At 36.1% G+C, this 22,717-nt stretch overlaps 1 protein-coding gene across 1 annotated transcript in view; it reads right to left on the minus strand.

Annotated features, from left to right (window-relative positions):
• Positions 1-4,196: 4,196 nt before the first annotated feature.
• The window catches only part of PSMD14 (proteasome 26S subunit, non-ATPase 14), a 46,759-nt gene continuing 28,238 nt past the window's right edge, over positions 4,197-22,717 (minus strand). Inside the window, exons 9-13 of the mRNA XM_017838417.1 lie at positions 13,476-13,583; positions 10,298-10,372; positions 7,838-7,963; positions 6,792-6,854; positions 4,197-4,617 (exon numbers count right to left, since the gene is read on the minus strand). Coding sequence (XP_017693906.1) covers positions 4,519-4,617; positions 6,792-6,854; positions 7,838-7,963; positions 10,298-10,372; positions 13,476-13,583 — 471 coding nt within the window. The 3' untranslated portion in view covers positions 4,197-4,518. The remainder of the gene's footprint in view (positions 4,618-6,791; positions 6,855-7,837; positions 7,964-10,297; positions 10,373-13,475; positions 13,584-22,717) is intronic.

Consider the following 22,717-nt stretch of genomic DNA (forward strand, 5'->3'; position numbering starts at 1 on the left):
ACTTGGTAATTAAAACCACGTCTGCTGAAAAGCTGAAGTACTTTTCCTTTTGACTTTCTGAAATGTGTTGCTGTTTGATTTTTTTTTTTTTTTTTTTTTTTTTTTTTTTTTTTTTTTCCTTCCTCCCTTCCCAGGGAGAAGAGATTGGCCAATTGACACTATGCAGCAATCAGGAAAGACTCACTTTTGATCTTGCTGCTTGTGGAGAGGATGAAACGGCTTCTGCCATTGGTTAACCGCTGACAGTAATTTAATTAGATAGACATTAATTAGGATAATCACCTGGCTCCTGGTCGCGATGATCATGGCAAATTGAAGGAGATGATTTTATTGTGAGATAGAAGGAAAGGAAAGGGGGAAGGGAAGAGTGTGTTTGCTGTGAGAGCTCATTATTATGTGACCTTTCCAGCTTTTTTTTTTTTTGACTACGGCTGGAAAATAAATCCAAACCCTACGATTGCCCAAATATTGCGCGCGTGTCCTCTACCTTTGTGCGTCAGGATGGAGAGTGGGTCCTGGGGGCTTCGGGGACCGGTTACGAGGGGAGTGCCGGGCTGGGCAGCCGCTGCCCTCAGCTCACTCCCGCAGTTTGTCCCCAGCGGGGCGCAGCCCCTCTCCCCCACCTCTTCTGAGCGACCCCCGGCACAACGCCCCCACCCTTCCCACCCGTGCCTGCTTTGCGGGGGAAAATACACCCTCCATCCCCGCTGACAGCGGCCGCGTATCATCTCTTTCAACTTCTGAAATAATCATAAGCCCCGCAGCCGAAGTGCCCTAATGTATTTGCTGCGATGTTTACGGGTTCTTTAGTAAATAAATATTTTATCTGGGAGCCGTAATGCCGGAGATTATCAGCAAAACAGCGTGGAAGGCGTCCACCTCCCATCCTGCTCCGGATTTCTTTTCACCCGGTGCCTGCTTTCCCCTCCGTGCTCGGTCCCGCGGACAGCCCTCGATTTTTGGTAGCACCCTTGCCACGAGCCGCGGCCCCGGCCCGGCTCGGTCGGCAGGTTCAAGCGTAGCGGAGAAGCCCAAACCACGGGGGTGCTACGGAAGGAGCCGCCGGCACCCTCTGCCCAGGGGTGTCTCGGCAGAGCCGCGGTCGCGGCCGAGCCCAGGGGAGAGCGGCGGCCGCGGCCCCGGTGACACCCGGGCGGGGCGGGCGAGGCCCGCGCACCTTCGGGGGGCTGCGGAGACCCCCAATTAGCGGAGGGACCGGCCCGTGGGTCCCGCGGTGTTCCCGGTAGAGCCTCGGGCTACTGAAAGCGGGACCATCCAAGGCGTGAAGATGCGCCTGAGTTCAGGGGACCCGCTCGCCATACCTCGTCTGCCAAGCACCGGTCTCAATTTCCCTTCCTAGAGAAGCTTGAGAGTTTTTAAAAGCACAAGTTTTGGTTTTTCTTGTTTTGTTGATTTTCTTTTTTTTTGGGGGGGGGTTGGATTTTGGATTTTATTTTTACCCAGGGAGGAGCTCTCCTCTCCTCTTCCATTTTTCTCAGTATTGTCCCCTTAGCGGTTTGGACTTCAGGTATTTTACAGACCACATCTCTTCTCAAGTGACATCAGCAGCCGGCTTCAAATTCAACTGACAACTAATGCGGTCTGAACCATCACATAATAAGACCAAACAATCGTACAATTGCCTGAAGCCAAGCTGAAACTTTTGCAAACTCAAATCCAGAGAAGACTAGAACCAGGATGACTTGTCAGAATGTGTATTTCAATGTTCTCATCTCGTGGTCATTTACTTTGCTTAACCGTGAGCTACTTCAGTTATTTAGTGTTTCATAAATGCCAACATACACACTCTCTCTGCAAGGAAATGATTCTAATAAGATAAATTATGAAGCAAAAAGCAAGCATAATTCACTGTTCCAGTCACAGTCGGGTGGTACAGTGGACTGTGTACTTTCCATACACTACCTTCTCCTTTCAGTGCTAAGAAAATAGTTTTATTATTATCAGTTCTAACTAATGTTTCTGACACTTGTTTCACCATCGTGCTCACCCTTCCCTTTCCCTGCTTGAACCAACAGAAAGGTAATGGACTTATACAGGCAGGAGATGGATCAAAACGCAGATAAACCCTCGGAAACGCTGCCCTGAATTACAGAGCTACACCCATATAGATGCAGAGCTGCAATGAATTCAGTGGTATGCTGCCAATCACATGGAAGTGCTAATATATGCCAAAAATCTTCAGAGCACAACTCCTAAACTGGTATAATAGGGGGATATGCAATGGCAGGTGGTGTTACAGAATCGTCATAGAATGTAGAGAGGTTTGCTAATACAATATGCCCGTCCTTCGCGTTGACAGGTGACAAGGGGTCAAGCTGCTAATGAAGGTCTGCTCCATTGCGGCTGGAGGCTCAGAAGGAGGCTGCTTGAAAACCTCTTTCTTCCTCCAAGATGGTATATGGGCTGCTGCTTTTCAGGTTACCGCATACACACACTCTTCCAAATCCTTTGTGTAGCTCTAAAGCACTGGACAAATATAAGGAAAGATGCCCCCAAAAACTACCTTTTTATTATTCATGAAACATCTTGGTAAATGGAAAATTGTGCCTCCAAGTCAAACTGAGGAGCGAACAGAAAGCAGGGTACCACAGCACAAGCTTATACTACAGATCTGTATCTCCAACAGACTCCCTTCAGCTACCCTCTGCAAGATGTACATTTGTCAAAATTAATTTAGAATATGCAAGACTCACTGGTTTGTCTCCCTGCTTACACCAGCCTCTCACGCATGTATACACTGCAGCACTGCGCTAGCTTCTCTTCTGCTCTGCAGTGCCATGTTACCCACGACCTGCCAAACTCTGTCTCCCTCGTGGTGTTACACGTGCGCGTGGGAGTAGAGAGCGGCAAGGATGCAGAGCCCCACTGGCAGAGGAGCCCCAGGGCAGGTCCCCCAATCAGCTCCTGCCCCATCTCACCCCGGGGTGCCCATATCCCACAACAGCAAGGCCCAAATACAGCCTTCCTCAAGGACACGCAGGTTTTCAGTGTAAATCGCCAGAAAGTACTTCAATTTAACTACACTCAGGCAAATGTGGTTTGGTATGTCTCCATTTTCCCAGCCTGATATTCCACTGCCTACTGTGGGGGCAGAGGGAAGGCCATAAGGAGGGCAGCTGCAAAAATCTGCATGTTTCCCTCTGAAGTAAGTGCATGCTAAATATACTTTGAGAGAGAGTTATTCTAAAATAGTAAATTAAAAGGCCTAAATAAGAAATTCCAAACAAAAGAAAAATCTTTGAATGGTAAAGAGTAGGTAAATAGAAAAATATTGGGCATAAACCAGAAAATAAGACAATTTTAGGGTTATTCCTTTAGTATGCAAACAAGAAGTCAAATTTTTAAAAAATCATCTTCAACAAGAGATGTATCTAGTTTTAAAATATTTGCTTGCCACTATTATTGTCATTTATTGAAAAAAAAACAAACCAGTAAACAGAAAAATAAAACTTCTGCCCAGACACAAGAATCAAATCAGTCTAAGTACCATCCACTAGTTGAAAAAAACCCCCACCCCAACAAAAAATTCCAACCAGCCCCCTGCCCAAAACCCAGAGCCACTCCCTAAACCCAGTTATTTGGCTTTGTCTGCTTCAAACCAAGCAGCCAACCCACCTGCCCTCCTGTGTTTCCCTCCCCAGTCAGTGGAAATGGTTTTAAATGTCATATTCTAGTTGGGACTCTTTCCATATATTTATATATATGGACATCTCGTGTATGTTCTCTTTCACGGGAGTTCATGTAACCTAAAACAGCCTCTATCACTTTAATGTTTATTCTCAGAATACTGCTATTTATGACACCACTTGTGAGAGTTGTGTGATTCAGTTATCAGCAACTGAATTAATTTTTTTAAGGTCAGTTGTCTTCTGTAGATATTAGGGTTTGAATAATATTCAAAGGGAGTTGACGGGAATTTTCAGCATTTTGGGGTTTTTTACATCCTCAGAATTAAGCACTACTACAATTTCTGTGGTTTATTTTCTTTTTTTTTAAATCTCCATGAGAGTATCTGGTAATCAATGGGAGCCAAATTCCATTAGAGAATTTTTGCTGTCCTAGTAATTAATATCTCAGTAGTTTTACAGTGGGTAGAAACAAGTCTTTAATAATACTTTTTCTACTCTCTTATTTCCTGCTGTCCTTTTTCAAAAATGATTGCCCAGAACTTAAAACAGGTTTGTAAATGTATTTTTATTAAGTTGCAACAATCAAAATATATATGTATTACTGATTTTCCCCCCAAATATTAAATGAAAATGTAATACATTTTTGCCCACGTGGTGTTCTTGAATACTTTGTAATCTGTGAGGACCCTGACATAAAGAAATTGAAGCAAATGCACAATTAGAGACTGAAAGGTGTTATAGTGATGCGCTTACATTGCAAAAGTCAGATGTCTCTGTTTAATCAAATAGAGCCTCAACAGTCTCTGTCTTGTGAGTATTAGAAACAATAAACAAATATACACAGAAAGCATCACAAACGGTAAATTGGTTATTTAAATACAACTGTATCCAACATAGCAGCTAAACACTGGACAATGTTTGAGGTCATCAGCACGTCCACATGCTCTTCTAAATGACGTTTGGGGTCCTGAAATACAAAGGATGCCATGAGAGGAATGACTGAAACACATCTCTGAAGAATTTCATGTATTTCAGGACTACTTAAAATGTCCATGAGTTAATGAACACAGGCCAGTAATGCTCCTACATTTTCCATTCTAGCAAAACCTACCAAACGACTGAATTTCCATGAAGAAGATTTTATTTGTCCATACTAACAGTTAAGTTGAGGATAGGTTTAGGAAGTAAATTCCTATCCAGCAACTGAAGAGTAACCATGACAGCTGTGAGTTTTAAGGACAACACACAATATGTGAAATTTACTATACATCTCACTAAGGCCAATATTTTAATCTTAGTTCTGGTACATTGCAATTTGTTTTCAGATCTTTGCACAAATGTGTGTTCTAATCCTGTAAAGCCTCAAGCATCATCTAACACAGTCTTTGAATAGTTGTGTTGACTGCAAGAAAATTAGCATATCTATACCCACAAAACATGTACAATGCTCTGTTCAAATGTTCTGAGAAACTGAATGTTAAGCCTGAGCAGTTTTCTGAAAATACACATCCCCACACACCATTACTCAATTGATGTGGGCATTTGTGGGCATCTGCATAGAAAAATGAGATTATTCTGGTTGAAAATCATACTCATGCACTTCTTCAATTTCACAATTGATATTGAGTAATTAATCTCCAAATACTGCAAAAATATCAGGCCCATTTAAAAAAATCTCTAAAATTCATTATAGTATTATTGTAGCATTCTTTTGTGTAAAGAAATTAAAACATGGAAGACAATCATGCATGGGAATTAGAAGTTTTTTTAAAAAGGAATTACTGTCAAAATGTAATGAACCCATCTAAGTTTACATAGAAGTGTGCTAGAAAATCTGTGTGAGCTTTCCTTCTTAAGTAACTCATTTTCAAAGATCACACCAATATTCTTTCTGTTCCTAATAAATCAAGCACCTAATAACATTATATCCCTATTGTGAGAGGCTCTTTGTTTACAAGGTTTTTTTATGTAAGTTCCATCAAAAACCCACTTGAAAATTACTTCACTGAACAATTTTTTAATTTAAAGAAAACTTCAAAATTTTAACAGGAAAAAATTTCTTTGCTTTTTGAAGAACTGTATCAAGACAGATTTTTTTCATGTGTGCGTAACAGCTAGTGAAGCTCAAGTTCTGTTTGAGATGACTTCATAACCCTTAAAATACAACCCTTCTTACATATTTTATATGTATATATTTATGTATGTGTAGGTGTGCATAAACTCCATTGTTCTGAATGCTACAGAAATACACGAGTGACTGAACAATAGTGCAGATGTGTTATGACATTGCTGCTAGAAGCTGACACATAAGAGCAATCCAGAATCCTTTAAATTCTTCTACTGCTACTAGCAATACAATAAATACTGGTTCTTTAAGGACACGCTAGATACTTTAAAAGCTATTTCTTGTTTCCATTGTCCTTCTTGAATTTGAACACAAGCTCTTACAAATTTGCTTTGCTCCCCTCTTGGTCACAAAAGCATATTTCTTCAATCTTTATGTTGAAATCAAATACAGAAATAGTGTTCTGTTGAGTCTTTATCTGTAAAGACATTATATCCTGACATTGCAAAGGGATGGAATGAATCGAGTGGGTGTTTTCAGTTTCAGCTATGGTCCTGAAGTGTTTTCCTCAAGCACCAACACAAAGGAACACAGCTTACTTGTCTGTGTGTGGATCAGAGCACAGCACTGACAGTGTGTTCGTGAACTGAGGACTGGGGTGAGCTGGCTCTTTAGCCACGATAATGTATAAATAACACTCCCACCTTTGTTTCCATGATTACTACTTTTTAAAAGCCTCCACAGTTTGGGCTTCCCTGACACAGACTTGGATGTCTTTATGCCTCTTAGAAGAAGTTAAAACAAAAGAAGAAGAAAAAAGAAAAACCAAATCTCAACACTGCTCCTCAGCAGGTAATACAAACACATGTAGAACATGGCTTGTAGATATTCTGCCGGTTACCTGTAGTCAAAAGCCCAGTTCCTTACCCAACCTTCAACAAAAATAAATTTATTACTTAAAGTGTTGAGAATATCATGCACGTAGAATTAAAATCACCTACGCACATGTAAAAAAATTAGTATTTAGAATGAACGAAGCATATCATTCCACCTCACTCTAATTCATCACACCTCACCTGCTTGCCAACATTTTTTATTGCCAGCTGTTCAGGTGTCATCTTATCTTCTTCCTCAACAGCCTGTGAAAGAAACACAGAAAAGGTCAGTGTTTCAGATTTCATTTACTTTCTCCCTAAGCCACAGATTCTCAAAATACAATTCTCTTTCTCAAAAAAAAAAAAAAAAATCAAACAGCAACACATTTCAGAAAGTCAAAAGGAAAAGTACTTCAGCTTTTCAGCAGACGTGGTTTTAATTACCAAGTGTTAGTGCAAAAGATCAAGGCAAATATTCATGAATGGTTTTATTGTCAGATATTCACAAAACTGTTACTGAGCAAAAATCTGAAATGAGTAGTATCAAAAGTTAAAGATAGTTGAACATAGTTAAACCAGTAAAGCAGAACCAAAAGTGAACATAATAATGAATTTTGGTTTTAAGGACTTCTAAGAAGTTAAAAAACCCAGCACTCATCAAGAATGACTAACACGCTTACTGCTCCTAGAGTGCTCGTTGAGATCAAGTATTTCTAAGAAATATTTCTAAGTGCCAGTATTAAAACAGTAAAAGTAGCTGTGATTCCTCTTCCTTACAACACCAATAAAAAATTTCTTATCTAACAAGAACACTGAATTGGGCTCTGGAATGTGTTCTAAATATTTATTATTTATCTATCTCCTGGACTGATACAGATAGATAACCTTTACTGTGCTATATTGATCAAAAAGTCCTTGACTGAAGGATTGAAAAATATGATTAACTGATTATTTTGATCTACAGGAATCTTATATTCTCTTCAGTAAGTAAAAATACAAAATTGATGTGATTACTCATATTTCAAAGCAAAATATGTACTTAAACACTTTGACAGCTTAGGGCAAAAAGTCGGGTGGCAAAGCTAATATAGGCAACTTCAGACAGAAATGACATACAGTTGATTACTAAGAACCACAGTCATTCTGAATAAAATTTGCGATGATCAACTCCTTATGAAATGAAGTAAATAATTTTTTCACTTCATAAACACAGCTGCAGTTATACTGTCATTATAGGATATGAATACCTTGTTGTAATTCTTAGCTAATTCTAACATCTCCTTCACTACTGTTTCATTGAGTTTGCAATGGTCACTGTAGTCCTGAAGTGTCAAACCTTCCATCCAACTCTTCTTATGCAAATTTAGCAACATCTGCAAAAGAAAACCGCTTTAGAGCATTCATCAGAAAATACTTTCACAATACGATGAAGATCTCTTTGACAGAAACCCAATTTATAATAATAAGAATATAATTTAAAAAAAGATCATACAATGTCAATGTTTAAATAGAGGACGTACAATCATCAACTATTCTGCTAGAGTAGATGATAGATTTTGCATACATTTTTCAAGATCAAACTTCTTGAACTCTAAATATGAAAATGAGGCATGGAGACCTTGGCCACATTTACTTTGATAGGAATATGAAGGTTTGCTTTCTGGGATTTTGTACTTTTGCTGAAGGTTGAGAATGCACAACAGCATTGTAGAAGAGCTAACAGAAAGGTGAATACTTTAGCTGCCAAATAAGGAATAGTTAAAGCTTCTGCCCTCTGACAAAACTGAAAAATATTTTAATGTTTGGATTAAATTCATAATCAATAATTCATTCACTACTTATCTGATCTGTATGCATGCAACTGACAGAGTTATGATGAAGTGAACTTTCTAAGCAAGCAAAGCATGACTTCTTGTGTCTTTGTCCTCCTACAAAATAAACAGCCCTAATAACATGATAAAGTGTTGTAGAGTTTTGACAGTGGTAAACACAGGCACTATTAGAAATATTTGAAATGCCTTACTTGACACGGATGTCGTTCTTGAAAGAGTGAAGGAATAGCTACAAAGGCAATTTCTGTATTTTCATGAATGAAGAAAGCATACTTTATGGATCTCCTGAATGCTTGAGGACTGTAGCGAGAACCCTTTCAGCAAGAAGTTTCAGTTTACCTTCCATTTGCAAACATTTACTAGACATCTTTGAGAACTGGTAAAACTTGTAACTGCTATCAGCTGAATAAAAGTACCTGTTTCATCCTATGTACAGCTTTCAAAGAAACCTGGCTTTGAAACACATGAACTAAGTTGAAGGTTTGTGTCATACTTTGTATTAGCAAGATCTTAGCTACTGACAGAAGGAGTCGTAGGCAAACTGCATATGGACAGTTTAGCTAGGCTATCTTGATTTTAAAATTATGGTTTGGTGTGATGAGCTCCTAATCTAATACATGAAGTATGTACTCTTCTTACCACAGATGGAGACAACAGATCACCACCACCACGAGGGGGGTTTGAGATATGTACGAAGCTGCCTTATGAAAGATGTGAGAGAGAGTTGTTGCCTCACAGATTAAAGTCTTCCTAACTCGCTCAAGATTATTCTCCCACTTGCAAAGGTGATGACTTACTTATGTAAAGCCAATGAAGAAAAATACACACTTGGAACTTGAGAGAAGATTGGATTTGCCATATTGTTGCATTTGAATGGAAACAATAACCCCTGGAAGCTTCACAGATATTTCCTGAGAGAGCTGGTTTTGTTGAATCCATTATTCTTTTCAGTAACAGTGAGGTCTTGAAAGTTTGATACTGCCCTAAAAACAGTTGTGCATCTCACAAATTCTCTCTAACTCCCTGATTTGCACACATATTCTTCCATTATTAATTTTTTTCTTATTATTACTTGTAACTCTCTAAAAGTCCAAATTAAGTGCAAAAACCATCTTATCATAAAGTTCAGCTATGAGATAAATTTATAACCCTCATGAGGCTATAAGCATACACAGGTATAACTGAGGACAGAATCTGGCTTTTCAAGAATTAACTTCTGTATATGATAAATAAACCTTTCTCTTCCTTACTTTCCCCCCATCCCCAGCCCCTGGTTTCTCTTCCTGGTTCTGATGTCCAGGCTAGATTTTGCTTGAGGCAGTTTGATGCAAAAGTAAAAGACAACATTTGTTGCAAGTCACTTAATAATATTTCTTCTGTAAATGCAGGACATGACTACTTCCTCATATTCAGCAAAGTCTTGGGGAGCTCCATTCATATCAACTTGAAATACCTTCTGTCAAAGTGACTATAGCCAATAAAACTCCAACATCCCTTGGTTATACAATTCCATTTTGGAAAACATGGGCTCCTAGCTTCAGGAATTCCAGCTGAAAGGCTAGGTCTTTCAGTTTCATCACTGAAAACATGAAACTTTGCACAAACCGGTTAAGTGCAGAGAACAGCGTAAGGACTCTCCATAATACATGGACAAAAGTGTTATCAAACTATTTATATAGTTACTAGAATGTGGTTTTGGAAAGTTTCATCATCATGACTACATATCCAAGTGCTTTCTGCAAGAGAAGCCATCTACTCCAAGAGAGTTAAAACAACTACTGAAAAGTAACAGCAGTTGAAATCAGAATATTGCCAAAAATCTTAAACAGTTTGAATAATGTTCTTTGTCCTCTGAATAAAACCCGAAACAATTACCTTCTGTTCTAGTTCATTCTTCCTGTAGTTGATGGTGATGGAATAGTAATGTCTGTTTAGTCCATGAATTAGTGCCTGTAAAATTCAGGAGAAAAACTTAACCTCCACTGAAATGAAGAAATATTAGAAGGAAAAAGCTCATTGAAATACAACCACCTTCAAACATGACTCAAATAAAAAAAAACCCAAACAAACAAATACACAGAGACAACAAGCAGGTATCAAGTAAATATACCTGGACCTATTTCTCTTTTAGTGTTCATTTACTGACAGTTATGCTTTCTATTTCTAAACCACAGATTTTCTTCACACAGTAACAACTATAATAAGAAAAAATGGTAACTGCCTGCAAACATTTGACCGATACATATGCACAAACATATTTCTCTCAAATCCTTCCTCTCTCAATAAATTTGATTATCACTTCCATTAAAATATTGGGCTCTGTTACAAACAAAAGACTATTAGCTATCTATTTATTTAAAACCACTGTCAACATTCCCAGTTCATTCTCAAAGGTACAACACAAAGAGAGAATACCTGAAGTAGTGAGTAAAGACCTCAGTTATCAGTTAGACTATGTGCATCAAATCAACCTTGGATATTACAGCCAATTTTTAACTTTAAATTAAAAAAAAGACCACTTTTTTATTATAACTATGCCCTTTGTGAATTTGTAAAACTTGTACATCACAGCCTGAGCTACTGAGATTAGGTTAAGTGATAGCTGTATGCATCTATCTTCTATTTTGTTTATGTGCATTTTTTTTTTTTATTTATGACCTAAGGGTGATTTGGATTAATATTTGGGGGGGTTAAAAATTCTATGATAAATCCTCATCACAATTAAAATTGTCTAATTGTCAAATAAAATTTTATAAATGAAGTATACATTTACAAATGAGATATGATAAGTCATACATACAATATGCTGAATTAGTGGTAAGTATTTCTTATGTTTCAGGCATTCCACCTATTTATATTTAAATATGTTTTAGAGCTATACAAAATGAATGTGCATTTGCATCTTACGCAACTTAACATTTCAGCGTTCCAATATTACCTGTACGAAAGCTGAAAATGTTCTCACATGCATTTTAAACACATTTCTTTTGCAAACACATATACAAAGATAGAAAACTACTTGAACAGTTATGTTTATGAGAACAGCAGTTAGAGATAACCATTACTTGTCCACTTATTCTAATTAAAATTGTAACATACGGGTCTTACCATCAATCAAGTAAGTTATAGTTGAAACTATTAGCAGTAAGTAGTTTCCACTACCATTTTCTTATCTCACTCAAAATGATTGCATGTGAGATTTTGGTGTTTGTGTTTAAACTCAGGTGCATTAGAGATACTTAGGAAGTTTTCTCAAGCTCTTAAAATTTGACAAATATCTTTGCCTTCTCCCACTGTCCTTTCCTTTCTTCTCCCTTTTCAAAACCCATTCTTGAAAAGAGTGGACAAATGTAAAAAATAAACAACTGTAAAAAGAGCTGTTGATAAGGGAACACAAGAAACACATACACACACACACACACACAAAGGAAGGAACAAAGTCAAGGCATGTACTATTCTATTATTCTTATTGCTGAGATTTTAAGGAAATTCCTGCTTCTGGCCTAGCTGAAATATTTAGTTTGCTTCTGTCCTCAACTGGGTCAGAATTCTATTCATGGTCCTAAAATAAAAGCAACACAACACTGTGAGAGCCCTTGCAGTTTTAAGAACAGAGTCATTTAAAACTATGATTTTGAGCTTAACAGTGACACTTGCAACAGCTCACTGCCACCTTGCAAAAAATGAACACAAACAAAAAATACCCACTTCAACAGCAGAAACCCCAAACTCCCATGGCCAAAATATGCCATGCTGTAGTGACAGTGATCTTAAAATAATGAAGCTGAACAATACTACAGGGGTTTCCAGGGGAAAGCATTACACATGGTCTAGGAAAGCCCAGTTAGAAAAGCCCTGAAACATGCAAGCATGGGCTTGCCTACATCCAATCAAGAGTACTAGCTCCTTATTTCTTATTCATGACTATTTGCAGTTTCAACAAATTAAAAAATAAAAAGTAAAAGAGCCTCCTGAAGCAGACACTTTAATTTAAATACTTTTTTTTTGCTAGCATTTTTTATAAATAAAGGGTTTCAACACATTAATAACAAAAAACCTGCTCTTTTGAAAGACAGAGTGGCAGTCTAGTACCTCATAAAGGATGGCCCTCTTACAGCAGAAGTTCAGCCTTTATTTCAGTTCTGCTGTGACTAGTGTATGGTCTTTTTCTTGGACTTTTATTCAGCAAAGATTACTTCTATTGTTCAAGTAACGGAACAAAAAAGCAGGGATTGGGCTTCACGGTTCCGAGTACACATGCTTTTTAGAATACACAGTAAGGGAGGCAAGTTTTTAAAGGAAAAAACACTGAGGCAGAAGGATGACAGGGATACAAGCATTAACTACTCCAGAGAACACTTGTTTCAAGATAGGAGCTACTTCTCAAAATAAAGGCTTGCTTTGATGAAGACCAAAACTTTTGTCTTACTAGTGAAAGTCAAGTTTAGAAATCAAACTTTGAATATTTACGTTTCACAAATGTGTATTCAAAAGAAACATTACAGCAGAAGCCAATCGCGCACTCATTTTATCCACGGAATATCCTCCTCCACCATTTTTCCAACAAATTACTGCATTACATAAAAATCAGAAATTAATTATTTAAGACACAATACAAGGTTTAGTCTAGATTACATAATAAGCAAGAATCTCTAAAAACATACAGAAAAAAGACAAGATGAAGAGGGAACTTCTTCCACAATTTACTTGAGAGTAACTTACCTTTAAATGGCAGGGCTGAAAACAGTAACTGTCTTGCATCACATATTATGTCATCAATTGTTGCTTTTAAAAGTTTACATTTCCATAAATCTGTACTTGAATATTTGCTGTACACATTTAATACATCCATTCCCACTTAGGTAGCTAATTTAGGGCTGAATTTTAAACCCCTCACATAGATATCTCCACTGATGAATCCCATCAATTACAAAAGCATGGAAAAATGCTATAGAGAACAATAAATAATTTGTAACCTACAGTTTTTAGCTACCTTTCCCCAAAATTAATTAATAAATCTTGAAATTTACAGGACTATCAGCATTGGGTTTACCTGGATAGATGGCTTGTTTAAGTGACCCAGATTTGAAGTTGTTTGTCTTGGTTCATGTCCTAAGACCATCATATTAGCATTGATCAATCTGAAGGCATCAATAACAACCTGTAAAAACAAGATGTCAAGTCAATTCTTTTTATAAAATGCAACTAATAGAGCCAAGCAACAGTGGACAAGGCACAATCAACTCTCATCTGTTTTTGGCCTTTATCCAGAAAATCATTTAATTATAATATTAATAAAAAAGAGCCTCCTGCTGGCTATGTGATCAGCACACTACACTACCTTGTATTGTAAGGTGACACCAATTATTACCTTTTCCATGGAACTGCAAGTTTTATATACATTATATCATCATATAACATTGAATTTTGTGTACACTTACTCTAAGCTTCAAAGCTATGCATATGTTTGTCACCTAAATCTTATCCAATCAAAATGAATGACAGAGAGAGACTAAAACTGAAAGTGAGCACAAGCTAAGGGACCAAGTCTAAAGCCCAGTCCTGTCACATCAATTATACTACCACAATACTTGAAATGACAACAAAATTATAGCCAGCAAGGAACTTGCCCCATGTATTCCCTTCTAGTCAGATGCTTTTTGCTTCTTGTGACTACGAAAGGGTCTATAAACTGTCTGATGGATTAAAAAGTCCTTGTCAGTGTCATGCTCACGAGTGAAAAACAGAGTAAAAGAAAATCAAGGTCATTTATGATTTAAAGGTACACAGTAGGTAGCATTCAGTGCTATTTCATTACAAATAAAGTAAGCCCATCACTGATTCTTACTCTGTCCTGTGTTGAATTTGTCTGCAAAAATTTTTCGAAACAGAATTTCCCGGTCCCATACAATAATCACCACACCCCTATCCAACACCTATATGAGGTGAAACAGACCTACGGATGTACAAACAATACACACAAACCCACTCTTACTGGATCCTCACCATTGTAGGTTTATAACTTCAAGATAAGAATTCTTGTTTAGGTTCCAGACTTTTACTGTACCAGTGCACGTACAGCCTTGTACCTCCACAAAACAGTACCAGACAGACTTTGCAGGCATCTTGTCTGCATATGTGTGAAGAGTTACTCTAGTTCAATAAACTAAATAATTTAAATCTCCTTTTAACAGCTTTTCTATAATTTTATTCTCTTCATCTTTATACTGTGAGTTGGGCAACAACAGATTCATTTATATGGCTGGTTTGGTATTTCGAGGAATTAGATTTGAACCAAATCTTTTATGTTGTGCAAACAAGAAATCAACCACTGTCACTAAAAGTCTTCAGAGAAAGTCACATCGAGTCTCCTACCTTGTTCAGCATTTTCCTCTCCATTTACACAAATAATAATAAATACATATGCAGGTTTTAAGATTACAAGATAAATATTGAGGTCATTAATGTGGAAATAAAGTGAATCAGCAAGTATTTATAATAAAATAAATTATCAAGTGTAAACTGAAAAAGCCCACCAACTTATCACCTGTTGTATTTACTTCTGAGACCCAGTTGAGACAGTGGTGTTGAGTGACTGGGTGCCACTATGGGCTGTTGCCTGGACTCTCAGCTGCTGGCCAGATCCATCTGCATGTGTCATGTCTTAAAACTGCATGCAGAAAACCTTCCAAAAATGATCTTATTAAAAATGTTGTGACCCAATTAAAGTGAGTTGACAGTGATATTTTTTTTCTGGACAAAAAACCTCACAATTCAGATTTAATATGCAGTAGAAGCATGCTATCTGACACCAATGCTAAAAAAAAAGGAATTACATTTAAAAGAATTTAATTCTCAAAAATATCTGAAACAGTTTCTATATATCTATAGACTCTTTCTTGTAACGTACAAATAACTCTGGGGTTTTTTCCTTTTTTAGCACTATCAGATTTTTCTCTATCTCAAAACACTTGTGGATAAGCTTTTGTATATATCTCTGTATTCCATTTTAACCAGATACTCTAATTTATGAACACCTGGAAACGCCCGGCCATAACAAACAGGCAGTATAAATTAAAAAGTCAAGCAAAGCAAAAAAGAAATCCACACAGGTTCTCCCAAGACTAGTTACATAAGGGGAAAAAACCCTCAAGAAAGCAAAAATTTACCCTGAGGAGCAAGAACATGAACTTGGCAGTATACTAGAACGACAAGAAGCTGCTTTATAACTAATGGCCACACTTTTAGATCTCAGTTTAATGAAGAGCTTCACTAGACAATGTTGAGCTTATCCAAAAAGAATGGCATCATCCAGCATGGATTTCTTTTGGGACTTGAGTCATGTAAAACAGAAGGAGAATCCAAAAGAAAAAAAAATTATTTTTGTTTCAATAAAAAAATTCAACATTTCAGTTAGTGTTTTCAGGATCAGTCAAATTTCACATTAAAATATGAGAATGATTTGCTAAAATATTTCCAAGTGATACTGAATTTTACTCTAGCATCTTAATCCTGACCTGAAGTAACTTCCGATATGTTTCAGGTACTATCTGTTTGGGAAAATACTGTACTTTCTATCCGTCCTCCTGAAGGAATGACATGAAAGTATTTCCAAAGCAGAACAAACAGAAATCTAACAGAATGTGGTATGAAAAATTAAACCCACAAATCGCAAATGTTATGATTTTAAAAGGGATAAAACTGCAATTCCTACAATCTCAGAGGGGTACAAAAAGTACGTGAGCAAATGATATTTTTCATCTCAGTTGCACTGTAATGACCAATGGGAACTAAATACTTTAACTACACTAAGATTAAAGGAATTTGCTGCTATCACTATAGCAACCATCTTAAAGAAACTAACATGCTCAGCAACCTGAAGGCTAAATATAGACCTAATACGCAATAAAAACATAAATACAACAATAAATCCAACATATTCATTTCTATGAAATGCAACTGCTTTTTTCACAGTGAGCATAAATCAGTCCCAGCTTTAGCGGATTACATAAAAAAAAATAGACTCATTAATGTCCAGTGTACTAATGAGCAATGGGTGAAGTAGGTGTTAATTATGGCACAGTAAGATCCAAGAAAAAAGCCCCAGTGAGCACTTGGAGGTGTGTACAAGCTGAAGTCTCATCTCTACGTTTGTGTATTTCAAAGTACAGCATGATGCAATCAGATGACAGAAACACGGTCACCCCATATTCTACAATGGAAACTTTGACACAGTATTTTGAACAAAGAAATTCTAAGGATTAATTAAAAGCAGTATAACCCCCAACTCAGTTTCTTAGATTTTTGTTAGTAAGAAGTCATTATTTCCCAACCAAAAATTTTAAGCTTTCATTGCACTTGAATTACCTAATGCAGCATGTATCTTTTAGCAAAAACTCCAGTTTCCAAGCTTCAAGCTAAATTCCCTTTCTGAAAAGACATTAAAAAGTTGAACAAAAGTCTATGCCACGGGGATGTTTTCCAGAAATATGAAGGTAGATTCTTTTTTTTTTTAATGCACTTCCATTGTGCAACTCTTTCACCACTCTGACCATTTAATTTTTCCTTGTGTAAGTGTCTTCAGACTTTTCAGAGGTCATTTCAACAGCAGACAGCTTATAACAAAACCATTAGCAGTTTGGCTAGCTTAAGGAAACCTCTTACTTTCCTTTTTTGTTTATTATCACTGCATGAATCTGCAGCATATGAGAGTTTATAATTTCTCAGGCTTGTTAAATTCATGTTAAAGGTCTGTTTTCTTGTTGAATAAATTTTGTTCATATAATGCTGCCTATTTCATATACTGAGTCTTTAATAGCACCTTTGGTCTATGCGCAACTCACAGATCAAAACAGAGGACTAAAATAGGGGTTGATGATGCTATTTACATGTGTGATTCCTGCTGTCTTCTTGTTAGTAGCTTTAATATAATAGAAGACCTTGTCTGTTTTGTAATTAACACATCTTTACTGGAGAGATATTTGGAAGTGATTGCTGTGAATATACTGGTTAGTAAAATAAACACAATCACACACCACTTTCTGTTATCAGACAAATTTGTGAATTGTACACATTATACTCCAGATCAACAAACTGTGATATAACAGCCAAGTAGAAGACACATTTATATAACCCTTTATTTTTCTGAAAATATGTATTCAATCTGACCTTGCAAATATAATTAGCTTGTGGGATGTGTGGATTTCAGTACCATGGATGCTTTACTAATTGCAGCTCTTGGAAATAGATACTAAATATTTGGAAGCTGCCAATACAAAATAAAAACTGCATCTTTTTGTACATCTGTCTTAGCTTCAAAATGCATAATAATCTAAAAAACAATAACTATACAGTATTTTTTTAGCATTCGCCTGGGATCAACAGTCCATATAATGTATTTTTAGAAACAAAATTTACAATCATCTTGAGTGTAAATTTCAGCACAGCTATAATTAATATGATTCAAAGTTACTCACAGTCTAAGACAAGCGCTGGACTCCTCAACTGCTAACTAGATAAAAATCTGGCCTCTTATAGTCTGCACAGTTATTAAAAATAATGGCTTGATTAAAATTTAAGATGTTTAGTGCCAGACTTCTTTTAGCTTCTTCTGAAAGTGTGAATGTGATATATATATATTACCACTTTTTCTAAAACAGTCTTCATAATTTCATGGGGTATTTAAAAGAAAAATAAGATAAATTCAAGAGTATTTTACACGCTTGATTCTTAAATCCCTCCAATATCAAATCTCTGAACAATACTGAATGAAATAGTCCTGTTTTTCAAGACCCACTATATTTTAATGGTAAACTTCAGTTAGGAATAAGTCAGCCTTTATTGTTTAAATTTAAAAAAATTCTAACATCAATATTTTTCCAGTGAGGAATCTATGGCATATGGTGACTATCTTTAAAAATGCATTGTGTCCTTGAATTCAGATAGTGATGTATTGTTTATGCCATATGTTTATGAACAAACATACCAGCACTTAAAGACAACTGCAAAGGATATAATGTGGTTATGCCAGGTGTGGAAGAAGAAGTAATGTCCCATCTAAAATCTCTTTTATCACCTGCAACTGACCTGTTATCAACTGCTTAGTTTGTTTCTAGATTCTTTAAAAATGAAATGGAACATGTGACCTGAGAAGTGCAGCTCGGGTTTATGACCATTTCGTTATTTATGCTGCCATGCACTGTTAGACAACTACAAGTGAAGAACATCTTCTGTCCCCTGCAAGCCCACAACATAAAAAATTCAAAGAAATCTTACTTTTTATGCCATTTCCAATGAAAAGCACTAAGAACTGAAACTGACTCATGCCAAATGCATATCACTGAATTGCTGTGATTGTGAGTTTGAAGTTTGCAACATGGAAATTATTTATAAAATGTCAATTTTAGCTCTGGAAAACATATTCCTGGGAGTATGTGCATTTTCCTTCTCTATCCTTAGAGAATTGTTTACTTGTGGTCAAATCTGCAGTACAACTTCAATATCCATACTGGAAGGGGAAGAGAACTCAGTATAATACATTTATCTTGACAAGTGAGGGCATGCATCCATAACTCCCAAGTAGCAAAGCCACAAGTTTTAAAGCTATAAGCCTTAATGAAGATAAATGGACTATTCCACATCCACCACCGCAAAAGGAAATTAAACATTTAATACTTTTCAACAAAGTCTTCTTGGAACTTTCTGTTTTAAGGAAGGGCATGAACTGAAGTAACCTATGTAAATGCTTTAGTAGGTAAACATACATTAGTTAATGAAACCATAGCAAGTCAAAAGGACATTGCATAAAAATTTTTAGAACACTAGCATTGATATTAACAATCCTGGTATTCTATTAAAAAATTAGAAAGTAAAACATGCAAAATATTTTATTCTGAATATGTACAACTATTAAAAAATGCTGGTTTTCCAACAAAACAGTAATAAAACAGTGGTACACTGGCAGTAATAAAACTTTAGTTTATACTGAGGTTTAGAAAAACACACCCTGAACTCAAAACACCAAGTGTAGATGTACTGTAGTGTAGATGTAATTCATCTCTTACAAATGTAATTCTCCAGGAAAACAAACATCAATCTTTACTGAATCAACAGTGATCAAACCCAGGACAAACATACAGTTTTCTTACTTTCCAAATCAGACTCCTATTGAAATTTGGTTCCTGTCTAGATCAAACTAAAATGTTTCTGTCCAGTCAATGGTAAGAAATAGCACAGTATTGTGACAGTATCTAAATGTACTATACACTGTGCAAAATGTTCAGTATACTCTCAATATTTCAATCAAAATTACATATTTATGTTATCTATTTTAGAATTTTTCACTTTACAATAGAAAAGTATTAGCAAATCCAGGTCTAATACTGAAAGTTGTTCCAAGTATAAAAGATTCTGACATAAAATTGTAGGTACCGCGTTTTAAAATACATTTTCTTGTAAAATGATACCTGCATAATAATCCACAATAAACAGATGTCTCCAAAGCAGTAGTGCTTTGGAGTAGTGACAGTAGTGACAATACAGACAATTTACTGTTTTGTTTGGTTGTTTTAATGAATAATTTCGAGCAGTACCCTAAAGACTGTTGAATTCACTTGTGTCTAGTGAAGATTTATTACAGTAAAGATCAAGAAAAATGCAAAAGTGGGAAGGGGGAGTTGGGTATAGTTAAAGTTGTCACAAACTTAATTCTTAATGAGCTATTTTGAATTTCAGGCATTACACTAGTGTCTGCACACACCTCATTTTAAGGATTGCTTTTTTTCTGCCTTCTTAAAAAACAAAGTCTCTTTCAATCCTGTGGTCAATTCAAACAACAAAGGGAAAACGACAAGTTCAAAAGAAAAATAATAGCACTCTGATAAAAGAATGGAAGTCTGAAAACACACAGTCTTTCAGAAAACTAGTGTAAGACTTATGTTCAGCTGAAGAAAATCTTGAAGCTAGATGGTAATTCCAACAGTCAGAAAAGTAATTGTTAAATCACTATTGGTTTTACTGTTTTAGACAAGTAGTAAGTAATTACCAAGTTATGAAACCATTCACACACATATTTGTCTTGATAAACTGGGAGGATTTGCAGCACAAAACTGTCTCAGAAAAGGAGTTCAGTTGCCTATCTCCAAGGAAGTCACCAATCTGAGACACTGTAAGGTACAGACAATTTAATCTAAACTGGAAAGTAAAAGTGGCAGAAGAGATTAAAACTACTTGCAAATCACTATTCTTATGATCAGCACTCAACAAAATGATCATCTATTACTTTGAAGAGTTAAAAACTGAAATCGGGTATTAACAAAACCGTAATGCTCATGTACATGACTAACTACACACAGGTTGTCACACAGATTTACAAGTACCAATGGACAAAAAAGGGGAAGAGGTCGCCAAAACAAGTCATCCAGTTCTCCTCAGGTCTTCATTTGTTTGTAAGGATAAAACCAGCATTTATCTTTCTCTCTCTTCAGATAATAGCTATTTTAGGACAAATAATGCCTTTTTTTTTTTTTTAACACAAGGTATAACTGTCACTCTTTGGGGCTTCCAGGAGCATGGTAATTTTTTTTCCACACTTTAAAAATTAGTAAAAGAACAAATTACAAAGTTCAGCACATTTGTTACCCCTTTTATGATAAAATTCTAGAGATCTCATAAACTGAACAGAAGAAAGCAATTTTCAACTTCCAATGAAAAGAAACTGCATGCACAAAATGGTTTTAGATTACAGAACCCCAGAGCAAGGTTCTTCAATGATGTATGTGGCAGGAGACAGCAGTAATAAACCGAAAAGGGGAGCTGCTGACTGTATGCACACAAGGGGAAAAAAAACAATTGCAAGAATAATAAAGTATTGGAACAGGTATTGCTATGAGGTTGTTGAATCTCAAGACTCAAGTGGATAAAATCCTAAGTGAGCTGGTCTGAACTGAACGTTGACACTGTGCGCAGCACAAGGTTGGACTCGATGATCTACAGAGATCATTCTCAACTGGAATTATTTTGATTTACTGGGCTACCCAAATGTACCTGTTTTTTCTCCTTTTACTTTGAGACTGAGATTAAGATAAGGATAAAGTACCATAGCAAAACTCTTTCATCAAAGTGGCAGCATCTGATTTAAGCACCAGATTAAGATGCATAGAATATTTGGTTTTATCTGTCAGAAGGTGACTGAAGTAGAATTTACAAAAAGTTATTGCAAAGATAAATATTTTCCTCAGCAAACAATTAAAAAAAAGAATTTTGCCATAAACCAACAGACCTTCCTACAAATATTTCTGATAGTGTCTTGTTAGGAAAAATTATGCTTTAACAGAAATGAAAGTTTGCTGTATGAGTAAGAGATTTTGCTACATATCCTACTAAAAACCACAAGTGCCAACAAGCTTCTCAGATATACAAAATGGACTTCTGACAATTTTGGATATTTGACTGATCCTTATGCCAGCAATTATTAATCAAGGGAAACCAATGAACTGCCTCAAAAAACCATTTTAAATGGTAACCTTCTTATAATAAAGATCCAAAGTTTAAAACAGTTCAAAACAGAAAACGTTTTTTAAAAAATTTAATAAGACAAATGCAACACGGTAAGTTAATGCTTTTGGTTTACTTTAGTTATATTTTCCTTAAGAGGTGAAGAACAGCTGCTATGTTAAGGTCCAAAAAACACATTTATTTTTAACATTTGGCAAAGGTATATGGTTCTCCATACAGACATTTCAAAATGTATGTTGGAAATAAATATGAAATGTCAATATTTAGCATTATTCCAGATCTTTAATGAAATTATTACTTCCGTGGGATACTCTAAATATGTATTACAACTTCCATTGCACAGACTGGAAAACTGGAGAGGATAAAAGAAAGGTTTACTAGTAAGTATAAGATGAAGCAACAACTAGCCAGGCTGCCCCACTGGCCATATTCCAGCATGTTTACTTTGATTTCGTTCATAGAAATCAATTTTTTAAAAAAAATGTCAAAATAAAACTTTTTCTCTCTGGATTCTGATAACATTGACCTTCAGTTAAAACCACTGATCTGTTGTGAATTTATTTTACAGACAAGTAGAACATTATTAGCCTAAATATTGCAATATATGGTACACAGTCATGAAAAAACATGCTTTGTGTGCAAGAGTATGTAGAATAGTAAGATCAGTATTTAAAATTACTTGTCCTTCACATGTCCCACTATATTAATGTAGAAATATCTGAGTCCTAAACTGGTCATTAAAGGAGTTCACATTTAATCTACAGATCTCTATAAGAGATT

The sequence above is a fragment of the Lepidothrix coronata genome, unplaced genomic scaffold (assembly GCF_001604755.1).
Source record: "Lepidothrix coronata isolate B3197 unplaced genomic scaffold, Lepidothrix_coronata-1.0 Scaffold338, whole genome shotgun sequence".
Taxonomy (NCBI): domain Eukaryota; kingdom Metazoa; phylum Chordata; class Aves; order Passeriformes; family Pipridae; genus Lepidothrix; species Lepidothrix coronata.